The sequence below is a fragment of the Erpetoichthys calabaricus genome, chromosome 10 (genome assembly GCF_900747795.2).
Source record: "Erpetoichthys calabaricus chromosome 10, fErpCal1.3, whole genome shotgun sequence".
Taxonomy (NCBI): Eukaryota; Metazoa; Chordata; class Cladistia; order Polypteriformes; family Polypteridae; genus Erpetoichthys; species Erpetoichthys calabaricus.
In genome coordinates, this window is record NC_041403.2 from 151,182,194 (window position 1) to 151,204,598 (window position 22,405).

General features: G+C 37.1%; 2 protein-coding genes across 2 annotated transcripts in view; both read right to left on the bottom strand.

Annotated features, from left to right (window-relative positions):
* mybl2b (v-myb avian myeloblastosis viral oncogene homolog-like 2b) overlaps window positions 1-22,405 on the bottom strand; it is a 44,480-nt gene that overhangs the window by 18,398 nt on the left and 3,677 nt on the right. Inside the window, exons 4-8 of the mRNA XM_028812101.2 lie at window positions 17,723-17,815; window positions 16,623-16,843; window positions 14,159-14,309; window positions 7,306-7,362; window positions 6,157-6,378 (exon numbers count right to left, since the gene is read on the bottom strand). Of these exons, the coding sequence (XP_028667934.1) occupies window positions 6,157-6,378; window positions 7,306-7,362; window positions 14,159-14,309; window positions 16,623-16,843; window positions 17,723-17,815 (744 nt within the window). The remainder of the gene's footprint in view (window positions 1-6,156; window positions 6,379-7,305; window positions 7,363-14,158; window positions 14,310-16,622; window positions 16,844-17,722; window positions 17,816-22,405) is intronic.
* mybl2a (v-myb avian myeloblastosis viral oncogene homolog-like 2a) lies at window positions 1,027-5,790 on the bottom strand. Its single transcript, XM_051932936.1, has 2 exons — window positions 5,758-5,790; window positions 1,027-3,186 (listed from the first exon to the last, which is right to left on the bottom strand). The coding sequence occupies exons 1-2, from the start codon at window positions 5,788-5,790 to the stop codon at window positions 1,330-1,332; spliced, it is 1,890 nt and encodes a 629-aa protein (XP_051788896.1). The 3' UTR covers window positions 1,027-1,329.

Sequence of the window (22,405 nt, forward strand, 5' to 3'; positions counted from 1 at the left end):
TAATTAATAACATTTTAGAATGAGCTTCCATTTTGGGTTAAAGGATAGCCTACCCTTCTTTTCTTGCTCCTTTTATAGAGTAGCTGTAGTTGTTGGCTCCTCTCTCTCGTTCTCTCTTGGGTGTGGGTTGAATTTTTCTTTGATTTGTAAAATTTGACTTGACTGTATTGAATGTTATACATTTCTAATTTAAATCAATAAAAAATAAATAAATGTAAGCTGCTATACTTAAAACAAGCTTGCTGTCCAAACTCAAACAGTGACGTTTAAGTTAAAGGACAAAAGAAAGTCTGGATTCAATTGCTTTTCTTGCCATTTGTGTAATTACACAAGATGAGTTCTCCGATTCATTCCCTGCCCAAAACCCTTTTTCTCAGTTTATTACTCCACTTTCTTTAACATAAAGGCAATCATCTCTAATTCTCCTGTAAAACAAGTACTGACTGCAGGAAGTTAGCTGCAAAAAGATGTGCGCTGGCTCAATTGCCGCAACACCTCACGTAAAGGAGCACAGCAACTAAATTACCATAAAGCCTAGAAAATCAGGGGCTGAAAGATTGATTGAAAATTGGCCAATCACTCAAGTCTTTAAAAAAAAAAAAAAAAAAAAATTAAGTTGGACAGCCAAGCCATCAGAGTATCTCTGGTTCCTAGCATGTTAGAAGACACACATTTCTTAAAAATTAAGACCTGCAGTGTCATCAGTTTGAGACATCAGACATTTTATTTGTAAACCTCAAAAACAGCACTATAATTGGCCAGTGGCTCCAATGACTATGACAAATATAAAAGTGTTCTTCCAATTCAATTTGGCCATATATGCGGCCAAACACGCATACTACAATACACAAATGAATAGTACAGCTCTAAACGTTACCACTGAATTGTTCCTTGTATTTAATTTAGCTGTCATACTCCGATACATTAAGGCACTACAGAAGGTTTTAAAGCAGCACCGTGATTAGATACAAATAGTGAGAAAGGAGTTTAGCTTCTCTGACAAATTAAGGCATCGACCCCAGGAAATAACTTCAATTAATAACTAGAGACGAGAACAGACTTGTGCCTCAAAACATACACTTTTGAATCCTTTACTTGCTTTTTATTATGTAACACACAGAAAAAAATGTATGTTGTGGCAACAGGTTACTAAAGTTTACTCTGAAAACTATATACATTTCAGTAGAGTCACACACAAAAACAGAAACAAGTATACAGAAGCATTAATATAGTTTAGTCTGCATCTTCAATTGAAATGACCGATTTAGGATTGATTTTTCTTGGATAGTAGCAGGCATATTAACATAAAATATTTTATGTCCTCCATCCTTAGTGCTCTCCACACCTAACAGCCTCTCTAAGCAGAATCAGCCTCTCAGTAGTGTGAGGTGGCAGCTTATTTTTATGAGCTCGTGTAATACAACCAGCAATGGGGAAAAGTCGCTTAAATCCCCCTGAAGTTGCGGGAATGGCCAACAGTTTTCTGGCAATGTTCCGCAGTTGTGGAAATCTGGTCTCATCTCTCCAGAAACTCTGAGGGGAGGTGTCACAATCTAGCAGGCCCTCATTAAGATATACATCCAACTCTGACATTTTAAATGTTTTAGCACATGGCTGGAAAAAATATGCCCTCGGCTTGCGTTTTCGATTAGTGCAGAAATTGTTAGCTACAGTTGGATTGTCTCCAACATCCTCAGTAATATCTTGCTTTGTGTCGTCATCCTTAGACCCTCTAAATTCGGAATCCCTAATAGCAGACTCCACTATTGCCTTGGCCTTACATATGGAGCAAACAACAAGAAAACTAGTGCCATTTTCCTGCATAGGTTGTTCAAATGGCTGTAGCTTGAATCTGGGATCCAGAACTGTGGCCAAAATGAGGTCTCTGTGCTGCAGAAGTGCTTGAAACTTGCTCTGCAGACCTGCACGAAGTGCTCTGCAAAAAGATGAAAATTGTGTCTCTCTATTCTCCAGTGCCTTATCTAATTTAATCAGTGAAGGTATAATAAGAGAAAAGGTGACCCCTTCTGTTTGTAGAACACGGGTGGCTTCTTCAAAAGGTTCCAGCAAGCCAATGACATCTAGCACTTGCTCTCGTTTGGCTCTTACTACAGGTGGAACAGTGGAAGCATCTTTAGCTTTTATGTGAGCTTGGCTTACTAGCTTCATGACTGCTTTCCAAACAGGTTCGTGCGCCAGCTTACGAACAGTGTCAAAAGTAAAATTCCAGCAGCAGTTTTGCTCACTGCTGGGAAGTGCCAAGGTCAAATCACATTCACTGGCCAGAATCTCTATCCAATAGGCACTGCGGCAAAAGAACGATGCCATATTATACATCTGGCTAAGCACATGTTGCACTGCACGTGAAGCTTTTAAGGCATCTTTAATAATCAAGTGCAGAATATATGTAAAGCAGCACAAATGGGTACCAATGCGGATGTCCAAAAACTCATCTTCAGGGGGAAGAACATCATTCAGGAAGTTTATAACTTCTTCCTCAACAGGATTATTACTCCAGCCAGAACAAATCACACGATAGTCACAAAACAAGTCATGTTCGGCTATGGCATTCTTAGCGTCTCCCATGACCACATAGCCAATGTTCTGAGGAAACAAACCATAGCTTAGGAATACAGACTCTAGCTCTTGGGCAACTGCAGTATTCACATTTTTCCTGCACACATGGCGGACTGCCACAGTAGGATGACGGATATTCCATTCATCATCAAAATAATGCAAACGAACACCAATAATCTGATCTTTTTTTCTGCTTGACCAAACATCAACTGTAGTGTGGATAACAGCATCTGCCACCTCATATGACATACACTTCTTCAGTTCCTTGATCACACTTGGCTTAAATATCTTTTCTACTTGGTCATAAAGCTTAAGTCCAATAGTGCGCTGTGATAAGTGAGGATACCGAGGCTCCACTATAGTCATGAGGTTACGGAAACCAGCACCTTCCACAAAGTTCAGGGGCAGCATATCCTCTGCAATCATGCGCAGGATTGCCCGAGTAATGGACTTTTGCCTTGAGTGGGTGCTGTTTGTACTGCAACCATTTCTAACACTTGAAACCGAAGGCACTGTAGGACAACACTCTGATTTTATCCTTTGCACCGTTTGCCGTTTTTTAATTTGAAGCTTCTCTTTGTGTCCTTGAAGGGCGTCATTTTGCCTTGTCTACAAGGAACAAAACCAAAATAAGAGTTACAGCTTCTTTATATAAAATGAAACAATAACCAGAGTTATAAGCAAGTTGAGACAGTGACACAGAACACATTTATGATGGGGAAACTCCTGCACCTGCTTTATGCAAGTCACTATTGTAAAGTGATACATATTATTGCTCGGAGGCAGGAGTGGGATGTACACCAACATCACTGTCAAGGACAGGAGTGCCCAGCGCTTTAATTATGGTAACACAGTACTTAAAATATTAAGTTTTAAATAAAACTATTGCAATATAAATTAAACACAAAAGCCTAACAGCAGGATTTTTCCCTGTGCATGTGCTGCTTATAAATGCATTCCAATAGGGTTTACTGTCAGGCAGGAGACTCAAAACTGAATGCTCACATTTAACAAACCTCCGGCAGATTTGACATTTGAAAGTAACAGGAGCACAGGATTGGTAAACAGCAACCGTTCAAAAGCCTATAAATAATATGATGTGTTTTATATGTGCTATATACTTGCCACTTGATCACTGCCGTAAACCACACTCAAAACTTCTGAGCACCTCTTGGGAACCCCACTTGCTTCCCCCATTTGAATCATAGTAAATTTATAGAAGGCTTAACCAGGTAATGTCCAGTGTTTTATGTGTTAATGAAGCTACAGTACCTGTTAATTTACTTTAAATATCACTGTCAGTAGCACCTGTATGCAAATTAGCATGCTGGTTATTTCCAAATATGCACACATAGCAAATGAATTTGGCACATTACTTGTGTTCGACCGTACATAATCCATTGAATGCTTCAAAAATACGTTGGCAACTCAGACTGCAGCAGACTAACCATCTACCACCGTATCCAGAGCAAATCCCTGATTGCATCTCCCCCATTCCATTAATATTTATTGCCTATTTATTTTAAACAAAAACATTTCTTTAAAATAGCACAATTTCATACATTAGCATAGCTTAAAGTGCTTTACAACATCAATATCTTAAAGCTACCAAAACAAAGTAAAACTAAAAGAACAGTTATTTAACAGACAAGACTAGTAACCTTTCACAAAGCCATCATCAAACTGCTCTGAACATTTAATTAATACATTGGGATTTCCTGTTTATAGCCAAGGATGATGAAATTAATCAAATTGCTGGTTATTATACTTTCATTTATGTAATTATGATGTACTGTAAATGTTTAAAAAAAAAAAAAAAAAAAAAAATTCCACAACATATTTGGCCACACAACTGGAATTAGTTTTAAATGGTGCATTACGGGTCAGTCACCTTTGTAAATACATGAATTTTAATATAATGAAGAGCTGAATATGTACTTGACTCGTACACTGATCAGATACAACATTAAAACTACTGACAGGTGAAGTCAAGAAATTGATTATATTGTTACAATGACACCTGTCAAGGGGTGGGATGTAGTAGGTAGCAAATGAACAGTCACATCTTGAAGGTCATGCATTAGAAGCAGGACAAATGGGCAAGCGTAAAGATCTGAGCAACTTTGACAAAGGCCACATTGTGAAGGCTAGATGACCAAGTCAGAGAATCTCCAAAGTGACAGGTCATGTGGGGTGTTCCTGGAATGCAGTGGTTAGTACTGATTAACAGTTGTCCAAGGAATGGCAACCGGTGAACCAGCAACAGGGCCATGAGCACCCAAGGCACACTGGATATCCTTCGCTCCCCACGTGCATCAATCTGGTCCGACCCCACAGAATTGCTGCTGTACTACAACTTACTGAAAAACTTAATGCTGGACATGACAAAAAGATGCGAGAACCAAACCATGCATTGTACCTTTGCTGCATAACTACAGACTGGTCACTGCTGAAAGCACCTACAATGGGCATATGACTTCAGAACTGGATCATGAAGCAATGGAAAAAGGTGGCCTGGTCTGATGAATCCCAGACACTCCTCTCCTGTTTTTTCTGTTCTTTTGTCTTTATACATCATATTAAAATGAAAGCTTCAACTTCACATTTCATCATTAGTACAAGATCGACCTACACAGGCTTGCATAGCAGTTCCTCTTGTCTACCAAATGCACAGATTAATATTTCAATAATAAAAAAAAGTAGGCAGTATTAATTGATATCAATTTAGTAAAGCAACAACTATGAAGAAATGCAACACCATAATAAAGTACAATTTACTGGAGAACCCTGCGTGCTGAGCAACTGAAGTGTTTTTGTAGCATCAAGTCTTACATTCATGAAACAAGTTCTTTTTGCATCTTACAGAACAAAGATTTTATTTTTATGGAATATTTTAATGGCATATTGTGTGAAACAATGCTATAGATTTACAAAAACACATAGTTGTTGAATGCGGTCAAGTCTCTTACAGTTTTCATATTTATATAAATCAGTGTCACCAAGCCTATACCAGTTAGAATTAATTTTTAAAGTTGTTCTACCAAGTGAATAATTTGGGTAATTATAAACCAAGCACATCATGTGTTATCTGCATATACCATAGTTACCTTCTTCATTCAAAGCAGTGTATGATTCTTCTTATTATACAGTACAACTAACACAGACTTGGCAGATAGTTACTGGGACCCGCAGTTTTATGATCACTGAGTTCATGGTTATAGAAATACAGTAAGCCTATGAAGTCTATACCAAAAGGAAAATGTATTATTTTAGATGCATATAGCATTCTTAGCATGTACTAAAAAATACATTTTTACCAAAACTAGTCAAAAACTAAAAGTATCATAGCAATTCACCTAAGCTGTTAAGAAAGAGGTTATTTAAAACATTAAAGACAAAAAGAAATTCATCTGAATTGTCAAAGAGATCGAATTGTGAAAGACCACAGCTGGGACAGAATGACCCACGGTATTTTTTGACCTATTAAAGCATTAGTACAATAATACATTATACATCACAGGAGAAAAGAGCAAAGACTTAACATTTGACAATTTAAGACATGCATTAACAGAAACTCACCACCTCAATAAGCTCCAGTGCCTCTTTTAATGCAGGGACTGGTGTAGGGAGCAAGAAGCCAGAACCATCTACCACCCAACGATTGGGACAGGCATCTTCAGACTCACTGCCCTCCAACTTGACATCCTTCATTGATGAAGGGCTACTAGAGACTTCTACTCCAGGTGTACTTTTCGTAACTGGGTTAGAAGATGATGGTGGCAATAAAGTGGATGGGTTATCCTGAAAGTTGGGGAGAAAAAAAAAAAAAAAAAAAAAAAAAAGATGGATGATACAAACACATTTATACAATATATTTTGAGGAGTCTGCAAGTGTGTGCAGTGAGAGGTCCGCAGCAGTTCATTTTGTACAAACAGAGACAGTGCACTCGAGCTCAGGGGATGGGGGTGTGCACAGTAACATGGTAAAGCAGTTCTGGAGGCAATGAGAACATCAGTGGTCTGTGAATACACAAGAGGTTCAGCCAATTGCCTCATTAGAGCTCCGGGATTTGTAATTAGTGCATTTGCATCACTATCAGCTTTAAAGGAGCCTGAGCAAGATGGTAGGCGAGGACTAGAATCTGTTGACAAAAGGAAAGGTAGAATCAGACGCCGTCGGTCAGTGGGGGTGGTGAGGTGGCAGAGTGGTCAGTGACCACACAGAGGAGAGAGTGAATGTTGCCCCGTGTGGTGGATCATTACCTGCTGAGCCCCACTGAAGAGCTAGAAGGATCATACAAGTCTCCTAGGGTGTAAGAGGAAGACAAAGCTCCTGCAGACACCAACAGAGGCAATAGGTTATGGGTGTTTGGCACAGAGCATTACAAAAGATGCTGAAAGAGGCAGTAGGAGTGAGCCAAAGAAAGGGACCACCATTTTAGACATATCCTGCATGAATGCTATAATGTTGGTTTAAAAAAAAAAAAAAAAAAAAAAAAAGAAAAAAATGAAGCTTCACCAGCTATTCTGAAATGAAAGGAAAAAAAAATCAAGCTATATCATTCAAATAGTACAGTAAACAGCTGCAGCTCAGTCACAAGTGTAGAGAATGACAGAGATATCCGATATTTTTATTGATGCTTTCAGAGATTTTATCACAGAACAACCAAATACATTTATGGGCAGGTTAGGATGGGGGCAAAAAAAAATTAAAAAATCATTCTGTACCTGTTCCACTGCAATGTTTTCCTGATCAGCATCCATGTCTACGTCATAGTGATACACCTTTAAAAGGAATGCACACAAAAGAAAGCCTGAAATATTATAAAGCATAAAGTTTTGCCACATTTGTAAGCACTATTGATGCAAGAACTTAAAATTTTTACTAAAACACTAAGTTTGCAAATAACTTTCAAAAAAGAAAATTTTGGTAACAGCAGCAGCTTTAATTATTTGGAAATATTTACTGCTCAAACTTTAAACTACTGTAGTCGTTCTGTCTTTGCCTTGTGTTTGCCAAGGTGTAATACCTGTATATAGTATAAACTCAATCATCAGAAGTTTTAAGTGTAGCTGCAGCGGCAAACTCGTACAAATTATGGAAATTATTCTTTTTAAATGAGATATTCTAGATCTACACACAAGCCCATAGATATCTACAATACAAAGCTGACAGACTGACTCACTCAACAACAAAAACATTTTCTTATTCAGTTAAAATGTTGATATTTGACATGATGGTATACCCAGGTCAGCAGGTATTTGCTAAGAAAGGATATTTTGATATATTAATATTTAGGGTTAAAACCCACTACAATAGAAAAACTAAACATTCCAAAATTTCAAAAATTAACCAATTGAAATTGGGCGACGTTACAGAAAAAAAAAAGAAAATTAGCCAACGTGTCACTTGTAAATGTTTACCGGTAATAAAGTTGTAGCCACTCGGATATTCTTAGGCAGTGTGTCTTTTTCACCTTACATTTGATCAACAAACAAAATAGGCATGTAGAGCTAGCAAACGAATTCCACAAGCAGAACTACACCATCATACAAGCCAAGGTTGTAATTGCACAAAGAAATGGGGCTGGTCGCAAGTGAAACAGCACTGCTACCCTGTACAGGAAAATGAGATGTGGAAGACATGAAGAAATGTGGGGCGAAACTCCGAAAACGACGCCTCCTTGGGTACATGCAGTACACCCTATGGTGGTTAAATACATGAAATATTGAGGAGAAAGAAGGTATCAGTCTTGGAGGTCAGACCATGATGTGCCACTATACTTCGGTTTGCAAAGAACCACCAGAGAACTGCCGGTGCAGCTTACTTACTCACTTCATACCCGAAGTACAACACAAGCCAGCAGCAATGGCAAGGCTTGGTCAATTTAAACACTTGCATAACTTGGCAAAGGGGTCCCCCACAGACAGAACAATAGAGGTAAACACTGTATACGATCAGTTCATCACATGGGTCACATAAATATACAGCTTGTAAATGTAATTAATAAGTTGAAGGAAACCACAATTCAATGCATATTGCTTTTGATCTAAATCCTCCAAAACTTTGTAACGGTACAAGATTATAGATCAAAGCATTGCATTCCAATCTGACGGAAACTACCATTTTTACAAGATGTATGGTTACAGGGTTTAATGATATTTAGACCCAATATTTTCATTATTCCTATTAATTAAATGTTTGAACGCAAAAGGAATAAAAATTCCTCCAAAAACTGTTTTTCAATGACCCACAACAAAAACCAATTCCCTAGGAAAAGCAAGAATTGATCTACTGCAGGAATATTTTACTCATGTGAGATTGTATGTCGCAACTTCAAGAATGTGTTGCTTCAGTACAATAATATTAGCCCCCTAGGGGAACACAACAAATACTGTATACTGAAGAGTACTCTGTCACTTACATCCAATTAACCCTCTGCACTATAACCAAGGCCAATTGTCCTGGGACATTTCATAACAGTTAATATGCACATGAGATATGCATATAATAAAAGCAGAGCAAGGATGATATAAAGCACCAGCTAACAAACTTGAAAGTGGGCGATGTAGATAAAACCATCTATTTTTGTTGCTGGCAGCTACATTCCTTTCTTTGCTGCCAGAGGGCAGAGCACTTCCTATACCTTTTATATAATTAATCTTCCCTGAATTAAGCAAACATTTTAAAGGCTATAAAGATCAGCGAGTTATTAATCTTTATTTCTGGTAACTCACTTTTGGATAATGGGTTATATGAAGTAAAAATAAATGAATAAATAAAAAGTACAAATGCAATATAACATTATCAAACCTATTTAATCCAAATCAGGGTCACCGGTTGCCAAGCCTATCCAGACATCTCCACAACAAAAAATTTTATAGTACAAACACAAGGACCTCAGTACCACAGTTGGATTCCAGACTAGATAAAAACTAGTAAACAATCACACTTGTTAAAAGTAGATAAGGAGAGCACAATTGCAGTGCACAACCTAGAGAAGAGAGGTACATCTCATGCTTTCTCACACCATTTCCATTTTAAGAGCTGAAATTAGGGGTGTGTGGTATGACCAAAATTCTATATCGCGGTATTTGTATAAATTATCCCGGTTTCATGGTACTCAACGGTATTGTTTTCCCCATGCATGAGTGGATGGTAACCACATTTTCCACTGCAATTACTGCAGTAGACTGGCTAAGAATAACCTATTCCACTGTCATGAACATTGTACAAAAAAAAAAAAAAAAAATATTTTAAATGTGCAAACACGTATTAATACAGGTTTGCATGGCCCCATAAAGTTTTCAAGGGGGTGGTACTAATGAAGAGAAGGAATCACACTGCATGACAGATGCAGTCAAAATATAGAACCTTTTTATTGAACAAATTTTGCAAAAAAAAAAAAAAAATTTTTGACAACATATTTTCAACCATCCAAAGAGGCATTTAGACTTAGTAAAATATTTACAGGTGCTTGTCAAAAGTTGTATTGCACTGAACATGTCATAGAAAAGGAATAAATAGTAAATATTTTTTGTAAACCAACTACACTTTGTTAATGTTAACAATCTCTGTCCACTGACACATTAAAGTGACTTTTTAAACAACTTTACCATCATTAAACTGCATAATATTTAAACTAATAAATAATTGTATTATTACTGATAATAATGCATCATTACTTCAAGACTTCAAGCCCAGGTGCATTACACAATACTCACCAAATTAAAATAAAATAAAACAAGTGCAATTTGGTGATGACATCTTTACCAACTGAACCATCATTAAGGCAAACAGCATTAATATGGACCTTGCTTCAAGCTAAGCTATATAAAAATAAAACTGCAATTTGCATTTATAATGCTATTTGTGTTATAGCCCTACGGAATTGTATTAGGGCCACGGTGAAGAAAAAAAAAAAAAAATGGACACAGGGAAGAAAACAACTATATGTCGAGAATAAAGTCGACATTTCCACTTTAATTATAAACTATAAGCAGAATGTCGTAAACTAAACTTCATCCTAAAATCAATGTTTAATTTACTAGATTTTCTCAAACCCCATCATAAGTTAATGCAGCACATTAAATGCTTTGTATTAAGTGTTCCCTGACCCAGTTGTTAATCACTACGCTTCTTAAACTGACTTCCTCCGCACTAAGGAGGCAGCGATCACCGCACAGAATCCATTCACTTCATGATATTCCTGCTCTCTGAAAATTTAGAATGCTAAGATAAATACTTGATACCATTTTCCTGATGAAATGCATTAAAGCAGGTATTAAACATGCACGGTAGTGAGGCGGTAGGTGTATGTTCAGTGTAGAGAACTTTATGGCAGGTGTGACGAGGCTCCAAAAAACTGGACGTATGAATGCGTATCGCAAAGTTTTAACTTAAATATTGTGTAAATGTTGGGTTTGTGATCTGGTGGTCAAAGACACGAACACTGAATTCAATGGATGTTCTTCTGAGCGGGCTAAATTATTGCACGCGTGCTGTCTATCTGACGTACTAGAACCAGTTCCTATCCTTCCTTTTTCTTTCTCCACATAACCAATAACCACACGATAAACGTCTTTGTGAAATTAACTCTAGTTATAAACTTAGCCCACGGAGTGTTCAGAACTTTAAAAATATCTTCGCTATACAGGGTTTATGAATGCCTTCCATTCAAAGTTGCGCCCATCCCAGCAAGCATTGTATGCGAGGCAGAAGCAAATCCTGAACGAGTCACCAGCACATCGCAGGGTGAATATGAGCAAAACATACACCAGCAGGGTCAATGTACTGTAATGTAACAAAACCCCCCATCCTAAATGACTTTGAAAGGAAACTGAAGCATGCCAAGTAAACCCACCAGAAAAACATGCAAATTCAAGGCAGGGTACACCTGAGACACCCTTGCTGCGAGGCAGCAGTGCAACCTCCACACCGCTGTGCCCCTACATGATTAATGCATACTTTAATGCATTTCATCATGAAAAGTATTTATCTTAGCATTCTAAATGTTCAGAGGGCAGGAATATCATGAAGTGAATGTATTCTGTGCGGCGATCGATTTAACATGGCTCGGGGAACACTTAACACAAAGCATTTAATGTGCTACATAAAACTTATGACGGGGTTTGAGAAAATCTAGTAAATTGAATATTCGTTTACGATGTTCTACTTTAATGACAAATTACGAGAATAAAGTCAACATGTTGACTTTAACCTTGACATAAACAGTGAGAATAAAGTAGAAAATGTCGAGAATAATGTCAACATGTCGACTTTTTCTCGTCATAAGCGTCGAGATTAAAGTGGAAATGTCGAGAATAAAGTCAACATGTCGTCACACTATTACACAGTACCCAGGTACATTACACTGTATTGAAAAAAAATAAAACACGTACAACTTGGCTTGCAGTATTATCCAGCAGTATAGAAACAGTATTCACACATTTGAACATAATGGTCCACATCCGACCTTTTAAAACCAAAGTATCTCCAGGCAACGGACGCGACTCCTTTTTTTCGGCAAAAGTTCTTCAGTGTCATTATGTTCAACTTTATCAGCAGCTACAGCTTCAGTTTCGGAATTTTCTCTGTCCATTTTCACCGCGCAATACCTACACTACCACTACCTATTTAGCGCTGTAGCAGTGAAAAAGAGCCCCCGCGTAACACCTCTGTGATTAGCGGTATAGCAGTGAAAAAGGTCCCCACTTGAACAGTTTCCCACTGCGCCACGTTCCGAACGTCATTTAGGCAATTTAAACCAGTGTTGAGGTATAAGAAAATCCATATCATAACAAAAATAAAAAAAACTGTTTTCAGTATGAACTGGTATACCGCCCATCACTAGCTGAAATAAACTGATATTGCTGCCACTTTCAATTTCTATTGTGCTTTTCCAAACATTGCATTCTACTTTACTTCGTTCAACATGCAATATTTAAAATACCTCATAACTGACTTAATGTTAGTCTCTTTGGAGCAAGCTCATTCATTAGAGAAGCGGTACTTGTCATACTCTTTGCATTAATATTGTAATACATCTTCCCTGTTCAGAGTAAGAAAACCGCACTGACAATTTACTGAAGAAAAACCAAAAAGAGGTTGATTAAAAAAAAAAAAAAAAAAAAAATATATATACAGTGATCCCTCGCTATATCGCGCTTCGCCTTTCGCGGCTTCACTCCATCGCAGATTTTATATGTAAGCATATTTAAATATATATCGCGGATTTTTCGCTGCTTCGCGGGTTTCTGCGGACAATGGGTCTTTTCATTTCTGGCACATGCTTCCTCAGTTGGTTTGCCCAGTTGATTTCATACAAGGGACGCTATTGGCAGATGGCTGAGAAGCTACCCAGCTTACTTTCTCTCTCTCTCTCTCTCTTGCGCTGACGTAGGGGGGTGTGAGCAGGGGGGCTGTGTGCAGCTGCTTCCTGAAGGACATGCTGCACAGTGCTTCGCATACTTAAAAGCTCAAAGGGCACGTATTGATTTTTGACTTTGTTTTTCTGTGGCTCTCTCTCTGTCTCTTCCTACTCCTGACAGAGGGGGTGTGAGCTGCCGCCTTCAACAGCTTTGTACAGGCGGTGCTTCGCATACTTAAAAGCCCTATTGATTTTTTTTTTTGACTGCTTGCTTTGCACTCCTTTGAAAAGGAAGATATGTTTGCATTCTTTTAATTGTGAGACAGAACTGTCATCTCTGTCTTGTCATGGAGCACAGTTTAAACTTTTGAAAAAGAGACAAATGTTTGTTTGCAGTGTTTGAATAACGTTCCTGTCTCTCTACAACCTCCTGTGTTTCTGCGCAAATCTGTGACCCAAGCATGACATTCTAAAAATAACCATATAAACATATGGTTTCTACTTCGCGGATTTTCCTATTTCGCGGGTGGCTCTGGAACGCAACCCCCGCGATGGAGGAGGGATTACTGTATATGTATATATATATATATATATATATATATATATATATATATATATATATATATATATATATATATATATATATATATATATATCCCGCACTCAACAAAACAACTCAACTGTCACATTTTCATGACATCACTTTGGTCCTTAATGTTTTTAAAAGACATGCACTTTCAGCCTTCTGCTTCAAACAGCAGCTGTCCGCAAGAGATTTGTGTGTCACTAACCCACAGGCTTCAGCATGGCAGACAAATTCATCGTCCCACACACACACACAAAGCCAACCTTATGGTGAGCTTGTGGCACTATCATCACCCAAACTGAAAAGCTTGCAGGATCCCCATTCCAAAGCAACAAGCGAGTTAAGGGTTGATGGATCTCTTGGATTAAAGTATTTGGTCAACTGTTTAACTGTACCATTTTGTTTAAAAAAAAAAAAAAAAAAAAAAATCATGTTTGAAAGAAATTTTAAAACATTTATTCAAATTATTTAACCAAAAATCACCCAGCTCTAGCATTAGGTTTACATACTTTATTCATTGTGGGCACTGTGATTATATCTGCTTGCACTGTAAAACAAGTTTGAGTTCTGCAAGCAAATGAAAAGGCTACTCACTGAAAATTAAGATGTAAAAATATATACTTGCCTCTTTTTCCTCTTCCTGCAACTCAGTTAAATTTCCTTCATCTATAGGAATCAGCACATTCAGAGGGGCATCTTCAGTGTTCTCAAAAAAGCCTGTTTCAGCTTTACGTTTAATTGTGGAATTCCAGTGATTTTTCACAGCATTGTCTGTTCTGCAAGAAGATCATAAGAAAATAATTTACAGCCACTTCTATTCAGCACAACTAATCAAAAAAGTTAACATATTTCACATAAAAAAATACAACAGATACTTTATGGGTTCTTATTAATGCTATAGTTCAACATTCACATTTGTGAGGATGCTTAAAAAAACATGCAAAATACCTTAATAAGTTTAGGTGGTTGAATGGCTTAACAAAGATCCTCCGTCCAGCTACCAAAAACTACTCCTACTACTGGTAAAGTTGTATGATCAGGAGGGCTTGCTTAATATCACACTTGCTAGAAAGTGAAGTCTTCATTTTTACTTCTAAACAAACTATTGTGAAAGAACATGAATACAACCGTTTCTATAAAATGCTTAAATTCAGTTTCCTTTGGAAAGTTGCAAAATTGAAGCCAACAAGACAGACGTCCTGTGACTTGGCTTGTCATATGTTAATAATTCAGTTTGTATCCTTGCCAAGGGCAAAGATTTAAACCCCTCTGTTGTTCAGTTGACAGGTGAAGTGCTGGGATATCTCACCAGTGGGATTCTTTGCCAATCAAAGTTTTTGGGGAGAGGCCAACAAGGGAGGTCCCCATGGGGTTTTGTGCCCATCAAAAGATTGGTGCTCCATGGGAATCATAACACGGAATATAAACAGCTACTCCAACGGCCTTAATGGTCTGTTTATTTACATGAAACAACACCTCTCCCACTAGAATTGATTTTTTAAATCTGGCACGCTTATTCCTCATGGAAATTTGTCAGGATATTTCAGTTTTTGTTTGGATTTCTCAAATCATGCAGTACACATTTTTGGAATTTCAAAATCACCCACTGACGTGAAAACCAAAGAAACATTCTGTACGACTGAAGCTATAAATATCACTAAGTCAAGAGTGAAATTATGAGGCTCAAAAGAAGATTAAGAGGAGACATGACTGAAGTGTCTGCGGTGGGTTGGCACCCTGCCCGGGATTGGTTCCTGCCTTGTGCCCTGTGTTGGCTGGGATTGGCTCCAGCAGACCCCCGTGACCCTGTGTTCGGATTCAGCGGGTTGGAAAATGGATGGATGACTGAAGTGTTTACAATTAGGAAGGGAATTAGTAGAGCGGATCAAGACTTATTTTTAAATGAGTACAATAAGAACAGGGGACACAACTGAAAACTTGCCAAGGGTAAATTTCACACAAACATTAGAAAGTTTTTCCTTACATAGTAATTTATTCCATGTGCCTGTGGTTCTCTAAGTACTATGATAGACAGTAGGACTTTCAAAACTAGACTTGGTTATATTAGAAGAATTAAGTGGATAGGAACAGTGAGCTTTGTTAAACTGAATGGCATATTCTCATCTAGACTGTTCAAATGTTCTTCTGTATTTGCATGTGTGAACATTTCTTAAGTGGCACTCCTTTTCTCGAGTATGTTTCTGTAAAGCCTGCTTCTCAAAGTCTGTCATTATTTTCAAGGTACCTTTTTTACCTCCGGTCTGGTTTTATCTTTGCCGTCTTTGAAGCTGACTCAGCATCCCTCATGCAGCTTTACTCCTCCTCGTGTGTCTCATACTTTTCGTTGTGTCACCAAAACCATACTGACCAATCATGCCAAAGCTAAACTGACCAGATTGAACCGCTCAGAGGGACCAGACCCACAGATCTTAGCGTTATATTATACAATTGTTTTACTTGTTTGATAGCTGGCAAAACAGTGAAAGACCTGAAATTATGAGAGTTGAAGCAAGTACACACGCTGCAGGAGACAGGATGGGGCTGGGTCAGGCGATCAAGCATTACCATTTAAGAAAGGTAAGACATTAGATGTATATTTTTTCATTCAATTCACTAAGATTCTTTATTCAATATGGTAGTAACGATATTGCTTATTTATTCATCACCATCCATTACTGTACCAGAACACAGAGGTAGGTTTTGTTATATTCTAACAGTCTGGCTTCTGCCTCCACCCCATAATGTGTTTGTCTCTTTCATGTAAAACAATTTTGTGAAACTGATAAACTATCAAATAAAAAAAAAGGTCAAACTATCAAATAAAAAAAAAGGTCCAACTTTCAAACCAGCTAACCATGACTCTGAACACACCTGAAAGTTATGCCATGCATACATTTTCCTACTTGTTTAAAAATGTATGCATATATTACTTTCACTGCAATGATCTTTAATTACCACCCAACTGCTGCTTTCTAGCAAATAACCAGGTTCTGGCCAATCATTATAATCCTAACCCAGTATAATTAAAGGAACTTAAACATTCAGTACAAATTAACAGTGATCTGACCCATAGGCAATTTCATGCTTACCTTCCTGGCAACAGCTTAGCAATTTCTGCCCAGCGGTTACCAAGCACGCGATGAGCTTGGTAAATTATACGATCTTCCTCTGCTGTCCAGGATGACTTCTTTACTTCAGGATTAAGGTGATTGTGCCAACGTTCACGACACTGTTTTCCTAAACGGCCTTTCAGATGCTTGGCAATGACAGCCCACTGCTTTGTACCATACTGTTTTACCAATTCAATTACCTAAAGAAGGGAGTGGTCAAGAAATACGTTAAAAGTGATAACTGAATTACTACACTAGCCTTTAAAAGTATTAGCTGTGCTAACACAATGACAAAGGTTTCTCTAATAACCAACTCAAATTTAAGTAGTAAAGTGTGAGCTACAACAGTTCATTCACCATTAGGAGCCTGGAGTAATGGTGGAAGAAAAAGGGGCTTTGCAGTCATATGTGAGTAAATTATAAGTCGGTCATTTCAAGAAGTAATACACATTTTCAGCATTAGTAACAACTTGGCTATATTTTTATAATCAATTTAAATGGTACCTTGATAGAAAGTATCAATTGTTCATAATATCTAATGAAATCCCTAGAAGCCTCATTACTACAAATCAAATTTAAGATGATTTGCATTTACATTTCACAAGGTTTAATAAATCAAAAACTAAAAGAAAAATTACTCTTAAAAGATCTTGTTCTTACTCAAATGACAACATGTGAAAAATGATATAACTCCTTAAAAGGCTCGTTTGTATACCATAAACAAAAAAGCTCTGAACTTTAAATTAGTAAGAGAAACAGAAGTCCGGCAAGTCCAAGTAAATAGTAGCTACACCATCGCCTCCATCTACCATACTAAACATTTACAATTTGCTCATTTTATATTATGGTTTATTTGGAACCTTCAAAGAAATGCTAAGGTGTCTTCAGTTCTATGATTTATTCTCAAAACTTCACCTGTAACCACAGTACATCACAACAAATAGCGATGCAGAACGCCATCAAGAAGAGACTTATTTTTCTGTAGCATTTCTATCAAATGCAAAGTACTATGTATTATTTTGAGAGAGGAGTGTTGACATGTAATGATAACCAGGACATCTTTTTCAGCAATGACCTACTTTTTCATCCTCCTCCTTTGTCCATGGTCCTTTAATAAGCTCAGGATTGAGAACTTTCATCCACCGATGTTGACACTGCTGATCACTTCTATTCTGCAAATAAAATTCAACATATGAAAACCAAGGTCTTTCAAAAATACAATACTCAGATACCTTACCCTCAGAATGAAAAAGTTTGTCTGCATGTTCTCTCAATCTTTTTTCTAGTTATGTTGGTGAAAGGTCAAACTGCACTTAGTGTGGCCGGGGTTTGTTAGAGAGCCCTGCATTGGACTGACAACTCATGCAAGAAGAGCACCACCTCTCATGAGGCTCAACTGGTCAACAGTATTTGAGAATATGGACAGTTGTGTGGATGGATGTTTTGTGTATTATTACCTTCATAATTGTTGTTCATGTAGTACTGATATGCAGTGTCAAAATAATTGCAAAGGGATCGGAGTTGAAGCAAAGACTAAATAATTCTGAAAACTTAAAAGGGAATATGTCCTTGTCTCAGATCATTAAGTAGCCATGGACCAAAGTGTTCTTATTCATATTCCTTCCTTTTCTGCAAAGGTCAGTAGAAAGTGAGCAGAGTGGACAGAATAAAAAGCAGAATACAGGTAAAACAAGTAGAAGCCGTAAAATAAAGGAAATTACACAATTGAAGCCACAGTTTCAGAACACTGCAAAGGATTAAAGTGCTGTGAAAAAAACTCCCTAATAACCTTAATGTTTGCATAGTTTACATCATGAATGGCCTCAGACATTATGACAAAATGCAACATTAGAGAAAGTGAATCTGCCCAATTATACAATAGTTTTTAAATCATTATTTTCATTAATGAAGAAAATTTATTCAACACCAATATATCAACTCATTTAAAAAGGAATTGCACCCATAGTCTCAATACTTGGTGCAGCATCTTCAGCAGCAATAATAACTAAATGCTTCCAGTAATTTGATATCTTTCTTTCATGTCACAATTGAGAAATTTTTGCCCAGTCTTTTGTAGAACTGCTTTAATTCAGACACATAGATTTGAGTGTGAACGGCTCATTTCAGTTTCCGGCACGGCATCTCTAATGGGTTCATATCAGGACTTTGACTAGGCCATGGCGAAAAGTTTTCTTTTTCTGAGCCATTCAGTGGCAGATTTACTTTGAGCTTTGTTCTGCTGAATAACCGAATTATAAGGTGAAATATGAAAATAGTCCAGAAAACTCCCAGAAACAGTACTTTCAGTGGGCACAAAGTGACATGATGAATAAGAAAGCACAGATCACACACACCCCAAAAAAAAAATAAAAAATACACATGCAAATAGGAAACAGCATGCCAAATAAGTGTAGTGGAACAGAGATGGTGATCAATCAATAACCAACTGGATTAAACTATACTTCATTCTCCCCCTTTATAAGGCCAAACAGTTAATACAAAAAGGCTTAATATTAAGATTTTCTTGTGTTTTTATGAACCGTATATCATCGCTTGAAAGACTCCAACACACATTTACATTTGAAAGCACAGCCCTTCATAAAAACCAAGATTCCCAGTGTACCCAAAGTGGACAGAGATCAGAGACAAAGCAGACTTGGAGAGCACTGCACACTGCCAGTAATGCCCATAACAAAACCAGAGAAAAACTGCATATGTATGTCTGTTCAAACATGGCAATATTTTCAAATAATGGCTACTTTTTTTTTGGGTCCTTGAGATTTGGCTGCCCACAACTCTTATTATGTTGAGCCACAGTGAACCTGTGTGTTTCACAAATAAAACACCTGATCATGTTTAGCTAAACATTATAATGGTCTTCAATCCTTTATAACACACTGGTGAGGCTTCATCTGGAGTTCTGTGTACAGTGTTGGTCTCCAGACTGTAAAAAGGACATACCAGTGGTAGAATAAGTCCAGAGAAGAGAGAGTAAGCGGATTTCAAGGCTACATGGGATGAATTATGAAGAAAGATTAAAAGATCTGAACATTTTTAGTTTAAGCAAAAGAAGATTAAAAGGAGACATGATTGAAATGTTTAATAATATTAAGGGAATTATTATTATTTATTTTTTTAATGACTTCATCAAGAATAAGGGGACACAGTTGGAAACTTGTTAAGGGTAAATTTCACATAAACATTAGGAAGTATTTCTTTATGCAGAGAACCACAGACACTTGGAATAAGTTACCAAGTAGTGTGGTTGACAGTATGACTTTAGGGGCTTTCAAAACTCGACGATGTTATCTTGGAAGAATTAAGATGATCGGACTGGCAAGCTTTGTTGGCCTGAATAACCTTTTCTCGTCTGGACTGTTCTAATGCTCTGAAGTTATGTATTTCCTTTTCATTACAATTATTCATTTAGCAGATGGCTTTAATCGCAGCAACTTTGGTAAAATGAGCCTGAGTTGGAATGGAAAAAAATATGTAATACAGTGGTCTGAATATACTGTGTTTATATTTAAAATTACACCTCGCTATTTGAAGCAATGTACATCCAAACTTCAGCCAACTCAGACTTTGTGAAACCGAGGTTGCTAAATAATGATTGCGGACACTGAAAAGGCTCTTTAAAATGATAATTTTAAAAACATAAAAGCAAAATCAGAAATATGCTAATTTTCCATTATCACTAATGATAAAGGAGACCACCTGTTGCTTAGTGCAGTGAATGCTTAACAGTTCTATCAGAACACAGCAGCAAGTCAGGGATTTCAGGTTCAGTAGTAGAACAGAACCAGCACCAGAATTACACTATTATAGCAATAGAGTGGCATTTAAAAAAAAAATTGTTCTTAATACAATAGAAGACCCAAGAGCAGAGCAGTGGGGTAGAAACAAATCTGTCAAATATATTGAAGAAGTGTGTTTATGAAACTGAAGTTTACAGAATTGATGTGCAAAAACAGTTATGAAATAACAGCAATATGGCACAGTGTGCCTGGAGTAACATGATGCAGAAATCAGTGAGAGGTAAAGTAAACAACCGTTTTCCTGATCAGTTTTTACCTTGAAGTGAGAAGTTTTTATACTACAGTACATTTGAATTATATTCAAATAGTGACTACTTTGATCTCACAGTAAGTGTCAATATGTAGTGAGGTTCAGATTCAACAGAGCTGGTGGCTGTGCTCAGTCAGTGGAATTTAGTTATCAATTAACTTTGGTAAGCTGTGTGAGTGAATTGCTATGAAGGGGTAACTACCTTTTCACATAGGCAGTACGAGTGATGGATAACTATTACTGAAAAAATACTAAGTAGAAATTCAGAAGTTGTGTTGCATGTTTATGCTGGTTCCTTTAATATTACATTTTGTCTAAAGAGCTGAAGTCATCATTTTTTTTTATATATTTATGACAGTATCAGGAAAGTGGACAAATACAGGAGGAGTCAAAATTATTTTAACACTAATGGTACTATATGTATATACTTGTATATACTTTTTGTGGACAATCTATGTGCCTCATGCGTGTTGAACATGATGGTGAATAGATTGAGACATTCCTGTAAATCAACTTGCACATATGAAGTATGTTTTGTGAATACATTTTTTCCCGCCATTCAAATGTTTACATAATTTTGACTCACCCTGTACTTTTCCACAGCACTGTAAATAATGAGTATTGTCAATAAAGTAAAGGACTGGCTAGCTTAACTGTAGATGAAGGGATCTCGCTATCTCACTATGCAGGCTATCAATATATTTAAGTATACTACATCATTTCTATCAGCTTTCACCTTTATTCTTTGTTTATATAGAAATACTGAAAATTGACGTTAAGCGAGTACTACAATGCGTCAAGAAGTAGAACTGAGAATCTCAATAATTAAATGCTTCCCATTTACTTGGTGTTACATCAGACAATGCTCATGAATGGTGTTACATACATTAGTTTGGCTATTTTATGCAGAGTGCTCTCAGTAGCAGTCATTTGACAGCATAATTTTGTGACCATATGGCAGTCGGTGCGGGTCTTAAAATTCTCTGTTATGGACTGAACAAGCTTTTTAGACTTGGCAAAAAAAGATTACAAAACCCATACTATGCAGAAGTATTTTATATTTTGGTATATATTTATTATATATTTTTTCATCCAACACTTAAGGAGACACTACTTACTGGAAAAAAATAAAAAACAAAGACCCAATGACATTGCTAAGCAGTTACAAAGCTGATAGAGAAAAACGTGTTACATACATGTGGTCTGCAAGCTTCAATGAAGTCCAGGTTTACAATTCAGACTTCGGGAGCTATGAGGCCACAGTGGTAACCATTGCAACACTTTATCAAGCTGCAAAGAGCACATTAAAATTTCTCTAATGTAAAATACCATGCATTTACTTACTAAGCCTACTTTCCACTTAACCAACCATTTTCATCCAATGGGATTAAAGATATGAACGTGCTACTGATATTAGTGGGCTGCCTTTAAGTATTAGCCTCTTTCAAAGGAATAGTGCCAATATGTTTCTTCACTTAAGATTTTCTCTCCATTCTGCCATATGCTCCTCAATTCGTACCCCCCCCCCCCCCACCCATAATCCACATTGTTTTAGCCCTGTAATTGTTTTTTAAGAAATGGTTACCCAAATGTATTCTAAGAGCAAGTAAACCCCATAATAGAGGCTGCCTGAAATAAATTATTTTGTTTATAAGTCAGTAAGTCAAACCATTTTAGACTACATACAAAAAACA

What these genes read in the sequence shown, in the direction of transcription:
- mybl2a (XM_051932936.1), bottom strand. Translation starts at nt 5,790, where the DNA reads ATGAACTCAGTGATCATAAAACTGCGGGTCCCA. An exon ending in TCATAAAACTGCGGGTCCCA is followed by an intron (nt 3,187 to 5,757) that starts GTAACTATCTGC and finishes TGTTCCTTGTAG; the next exon opens with ACAAGGCAAAATGACGCCCT.